Raw genomic sequence first — 6000 nt, 5'->3', positions numbered from 1 at the left:
TTCCTCAGGGCTGCTCGCTGGGGCAGTGGCGCCCTTCATTCATCGTCCCTTCGGGGATTTCTCTCTGTGACAGCATTCTACGGGCCGCGCCGTCCAGCCCCACCCCGACTACAACTCCCAGGGTGCATTCCAGACGAGACCGGGCCTCGCGCTGCATGCTGGGAGCTGTAGTCTTGTCGCCGCCGCCGCGCCTTCCCTCTCGCCCCGAACGCGAAATGGACTCGTTCCTCATTCGCTCTTTCAAGCCTCCCACGGCTCCTGCCTTCATTGCCCGGGCTGAACCCGACTCTTTATCCCTCAGGCACACGAGCGGACCCGCGCCCCGCTCTTCACCCCTTGCGCGAGGAGCCATTTACAGCCGCCTCAGTCGCCCACCACGCCGGAGGGCAGCTTAGCTCGGGTGTCGGCCGCGGTGCTTGACGGGAGACGTAGTCCCTCCCCTCCGCCCTCTTCGCTTCACGCGGCGGGGCTCCCTCCCAGCGGCGGACTTCCCTTCCCATAGTGCGCGGCGGCGACAGAGGGCCACTTCCGGGGCGCAGCGGCCGACGGGAAGCGCGGTCCCTTCCCTTCGCGCCCTCCCTCCCGTCGCATTGCACAGCCCCCCTCGGCGGGACTCGGGCTCCCAGGCTGCCCCGCGCTCGGCGCTTGAAGGCTCCTGCGGAGGATTGTTATTGTGGCGGCCCGGCCCCCCTGGGCTCCTCTCAGTGTTTAAAGATGGCGGCGGCGGCGGCTTCGGCGGGAGGCGGCGGCAGCAGCAGCGGCGGCTCGTCCGGGGCCTCGCAGGCGCGGGGCCGCTTCCCTGGCCGGCCCGGCGGGTGCCGCGCGCGGGGCGCAGGGGCCGGCAGCCGCGCGAGGGTCTCGCTGCTGGCGCCGCGCCTGCTGGTCTGGGCCGCTCCTGGGGACGGGGAGCGGGCCGCGACGGACACCACCCTGGGGATCCTCCTGGGCCTCAGCCGGAGCTGGCGCCGCCTGCAGGGCCTGCTGGGGGACAGCAGCAGCAGCAGCGGAGGCGGCAGCAGCGGGGGCGAAGAGGAGCCGGTGAGAATCCCTGCAGCTGGTGGGGCTGGGAGGCTGCGGGCCCCGTCTTGACAGGGGGCGCGGGAGGCGCTGCGGAAGCTCACGCACCCCGGTGGGGTGGGGTCGCGCCGAGTGCACCCGCGCGATGGTGCTCAGCTGTTAAAGGGGGGTGGGGTGCAGAAGCACCGTAGTCCTCTTCTCCGGCAAGACCTGGGCTGGAACCGCATTGCTTTTTCACTCCCTTCATCGATGCATTTCTCCAACAGGAGCGTGTGTTCTTGGTTGGTTTAGTTTCTTAATTGCAGTGGGGGTGGGGAGGCTTGTTGAGGATGATGCGAACCCTGCCACAGAGCTCACCTGCAAAGTAGGGCAGGATCCCTGGAGTTTGCGCCCCCCCTCCTCTCTTTTCTCCTGCTTCCTGGGCTGGAGGCTGGAAGCTGGCCTTAAATCCCATGCTTGTGCTTCCTGGGCTGAGCTTAGATGCTCTCCCCCCCCCCACAGGAAATTGGCTTTGGGGGTGTGTGCGTGAGGGTAGCGCTGGTGGTGGGGGTCTATCTGGCTTGTGAGGATGAGCTGGGCCTCCTTGCAGGGGAGATAAGTTCGTCTGCTGGCACATGGTGACCTGCACTGGTGATGTGGGATTTGAGGCTGCAGGCATGTCCAGGAGCAAGTCCTGTTGAGCACAGAAGGGATGCTTCTGTGTCAACAGACCTGGACTATAAGGAGGTGCGGGGGAATCAGCTTTGTTCAGCTGTCAGGATCAGCTTCTCCTTTATGCAGGCTGTGCCTCCCACTTTGGATTGCTGCATGCAACACTTTTATCAGGTAGCCATGGTGAACAGATGCTGCCCTCCTTGGGGGGAGAGACAGGGGAGGGATTGCCTTTGAGCTTCCCTGTTGTTTGCACTTAGCTTCTTCTTCAATAGGTGCTTTCAAACTTAAGGCGGTTTGGGCAGAATGGCCCTGTCTCTGGCTAGGCAGGGGTGTGGTGCGATCAGACATATGGGGCTTTTGTTCCTACCTTGGTCCTTGGAAGAAGAAATCTGACAGCGCTTAGTCACCTGCTCTGCTGTCTCCTCCCTGCTCCTGTAGCATTAGACACATGGGAGAAACTAGCCTAACCAGGGATGGCCTTCACCATACAGAGATTCTTCCAGCAATTTGGGAAAATAACTTCACTCTTCGAAGGTTTCAAGCTGCATAGAGGTAAATTGTTGCTGTTCACCAGGGAACAAGGGGAATCAATATGCCGGTGATGGAAGGCTTGTGTTGGAAGAATGGATCTTGGGGTTTTCTAAGGTGGGGAGGATGGGTGTTTGGGTGACTTTCGAGTCCCCGGAGAAATATGCTAGAAAGGATTGTAAAGAAATGTCAAGAAAGGAAGCAGTTATGACTGAGCTGGGCTACTGCTTGTCTTTCACTATTGTACACCTATCTCGGCTGATTGCAAATGAGAGTTAAAAGTTAATCTCCTGAAATCTTGCTGCAGTGCAACATGGGACACAAACATTTAGCAGAGTCTGAGAGTGAAACTGAGGTAAGGGACAAGTTATCGGCTGACTGACTAGCTGGTATCTGGGCTTTATTTAAGAAACTATTAAGTTTTGTTCTTCTCTTAGTAGCTAACTGAATTTCAGATGCTGGTTTTCTCTTGAAGGATTTCAGTTTCTGCTTTGGAAGATTTGCATCCTATAGGTCTGACTACCTCTGCCACCAATGGGAAAAGCCTAGCTTCCAGAATTCAGTGTCTTTGGCCTGGATGAAGTTGCCAATCACTACCTGTTGTTTCATAATTGTGAAAGTGATGCCGTTTATGTATATTGCTAGCACAGGGGGTGGTGCCTTCAAGAAAAGCACTGGCATTGCAATGGGGTGATCTTTTCTGTGCTCCCAGGCGTGTATCCATACTCGTTTATGTTGTGTGTCCTTGACAGCTGTTTAGGTGTGCCTCATTTCAGGTACAGTACAAACAAATTTCCAGTGCTTGGTCTGAGAGTCTGTGCAGTCTGTGATTTGTGGAATAACATAATAAAGCAGAAAGATTCATTTGTGGTAGTTGCAAGTTGCTTCTTTGCCCTCAGCTGGTAAATCTGCTGGGTGGTGGTAGGGAGCTTGATCAAATCTCTATATTAAAACAAAATACAAATATATTTCCACATAGAGAACTTGGGTATTTGGCAGCGGGGGTGGGGGCGGTTTCAAGCCTTGCCTATACCCTGGCATGTGAGTCTTGTACATGGTCGGACTCTCTTTTTTTTTGGTGTATGAAGAAGCAATCTGGCATGTGAACCTGCATCTGCCCTATGAAGTGTCCATTGTAGATGGAAGTGTATTTACAGTGTGATCACATCTTACATCAGGGTTTGGTTCCAAGGGTTCTGTGTATACATAAAAATTACACATACCCAAACCCTTGGAGCCACCTTGCGACTACTGGGTGATAGGAAAAGAGAAATAACTCTCCCCGCCCCAGTACTCCCATAGCTCACACACCAAACAGGCCTTGCCTCGCAAGCATGGCAGAGGTCTTAAAAGCTATTTTTTCACACTGGGTTGCCCCCAGCGGACCCAGTTCGAAAGAGCTTTTAACTTTCCACCTTGCTTGGATTTAACTTGTGCGATTTCAGCTATCTATCTTCAACCATGTATGCTTGAAATTGTGCAAGTTAAATGCATGTAATATGTGATTGTACTGTGCTTTATTCAGTTTATAGTCTGTCCTTCTGAAGGAGCCCACCACTTTTGTTTTGTAAGCATCTCGTCTGACTAGACCTTTGCAGATTGTCTCCTTTCTGTTGTTGTTCAAGGGAAAGCCCAGGATGGGTATTTTTAGATGGCAGATTTTGGTCCCCTAGCAAATTAAAAAAGTATGCAGGTGCCTAGCAGTTAGCTTTCCAGAAGATGCAAAAGGGACCAGTTTTGAAAGCGCCCTAAGCTAAGAGGTTTGAGAACTATTTGGCACAAATTGGGCTTCTTAGGGTGAGATGGCCTATTTTCTAGGAAGACTTGAAATGTTTGTAGGAGAAAGGAAGAGGGCTACTCAAGGTAAGAAAAGCTTCTGCTTGACCTGCCCTTAGCACTAGAAACTTGGCTGAAAGCACACAAGGACAACTAGTGACCAGAGATGCATGATTTGACACCTTGATAGATTTTGACTGGGTGGGCAGAATATACTGGAAGGCCATCGCCTTGGCAGGGAGTGACTTCAGCCTTTGGAAGAGGGCTTGGTGAAATCACTTGGGTAATCAGCTTTCCTTGTGATTAAATCCATCTCTTGCTAGTGGCTGTTGCTGTCTTCGGTCAACATGGGGAACCTGCAGCACTCCAGATGTTGCTGCATTTGCACTTCAGTCAACCACAGCCAGCATGCCCAGTGGCTAGGTTAGGGTGGGAGTTGTAGCACAGCAACCTGTGGAGGGCCACAGGTTCCCACCCCTGACATAGGCACTGGAAACTGATATGTGGTTCTCAGCACTTGTTGGGCTACACAGTTTGGGTTCATCCATAGAAAAAGCATTGATGGCATTTTAAGGTTTCCTTGGTAAGAGGTTTCTGTCAACCACAGATTGTCTTGTAAAGCATGCAGCCACAAAGGGAGTGTTGGATGCATCCTAGAGTACAGTTCCAGTCTGCATGTCTTGGTGTGTGCACTTGGTTCATTTAGGGCAGGGGTGGGGAACCTTAGGCCCAGGAGTCAAATGTGACCCTCCAAGCCCCTCTGTCTCTTGAGACTGTCCCCAGGGTGCACACCCCCACTGACTCTGCCTGGCATCCTCCTTGAGTGTGGTGTTTTTTGTTTTTTTTTGCAAATTTGGAATGTGTCCCTGAACACAAGACCCTTGCTTGCCTGGGTGGAGAATAGAGAGGGAAGTGTGAGAGGGAAAGAAACAAGCATACTGTACTGTACAAAGGGGGAAATGTGTATTCATTGTTCTGCCCCCTAGGCAGCTTGTCTAGAAGAGAATGTAGGCCTCTGGCTAAAAAAAATGGTTCCCCAGCTCAGATTTAGAGCAACAGGCACCTTGTGTAAATGCAGTGTGCCATAGAATGCACCCCAGAATCCTATGCAATGTGCAGGGGATCCTGAGCAGACAAATTACTGTAAAAAGAAACGTTGGAAGCTTATGGCAATAAGAATTGGTCACAATATTTAGCGTACAGTGGAACCTCGGTTTTAAAACTTAATCCGTTCCAGAAGACCGTTCAGTTTCCGAAAAGTTTGAAAACCAAGGATCAATGGGCTGGCTGCAAAGTCAATGGAAAGAAATGAAAAATGTATCTTGGAAGCCATTCAGCTTCCAAAAATCATTCAAAACCGGAAGCATTCACTTCCGGGTTGTCGCCGTTCGGGTTCCGAATTGTTTGGCTTCCGAAGCGTTCAACAACCGAGGTTCCACTGTACAGGGGGCTTGCATGCTTCCTGATGACAAAGGAGATGTGAACTGGGAATAACAGCTGAGGTTGCTTTTAAAACACCCTCTAATTTACAGGCAGTGCAGAGAAGAGCAGATCCCTCCATCGTGTCTACAGCTGGGCATAAAATCACCGGCTTCTCCTGCAAGTTTAGGTAATCCCTACCATATGAGTACTAAGAATTCCACCTTCACCCAAGGGGGAAAAAACCCAACCAAATACTAACCATAAAAGAACTGGTGGTGTGTGTACCCACATATTTCTCCCTTGTCGAGTATGGAAGCACATGAAGTGCAGTTATTTTCTGTTTCTTTGGTTGGTTAAATAGCTAATATCTCAGCTCTTTCAAGGAGAAAACACCACCAGTGGTAACTGAGCCTACATTTCTTTATGCAGGTTACCCCTTTGCCATGAGTGAAATGCAGTCATCTTTGTATCTCTGGTTCATGCAACAGCTATTGCACGACCCCTGGCCAGATCCAGTTGTGTTTTGCGTTTCCACAAGATGGCTGTACACGTGTGGAAAGTTCTTACTCGCCACAGACGATGTGGCTGCAGGTGTTTTTCAAA

At 51.8% G+C, this 6000-nt stretch overlaps 1 protein-coding gene across 3 annotated transcripts in view; it reads left to right on the top strand.

Annotated features, from left to right (window-relative positions):
- Positions 1-582: 582 nt before the first annotated feature.
- KMT2B (lysine methyltransferase 2B) overlaps positions 583-6000 on the top strand; it is a 62653-nt gene continuing 57235 nt past the window's right edge. For 2 of the 3 annotated variants that reach the window (XM_081201846.1, XM_081201845.1), the window contains exon 1: positions 583-1038. In XM_081201846.1, coding sequence (XP_081057972.1) covers positions 715-1038 — 324 coding nt within the window. In that variant the 5' untranslated portion in view covers positions 583-714. The remainder of the gene's footprint in view (positions 1039-6000) is intronic. The other variant, XM_081201847.1, reaches the window with a different exon arrangement.

Source organism: Podarcis bocagei, assembly GCF_964188305.1.
Source record: "Podarcis bocagei genome assembly, chromosome: 7".
NCBI classification, from domain to species: Eukaryota; Metazoa; Chordata; class Lepidosauria; order Squamata; family Lacertidae; genus Podarcis; species Podarcis bocagei.
The sequence above is the reverse complement of the archived record's forward strand: the minus strand, read 5'-3'. Positions and strand labels throughout refer to the sequence as shown.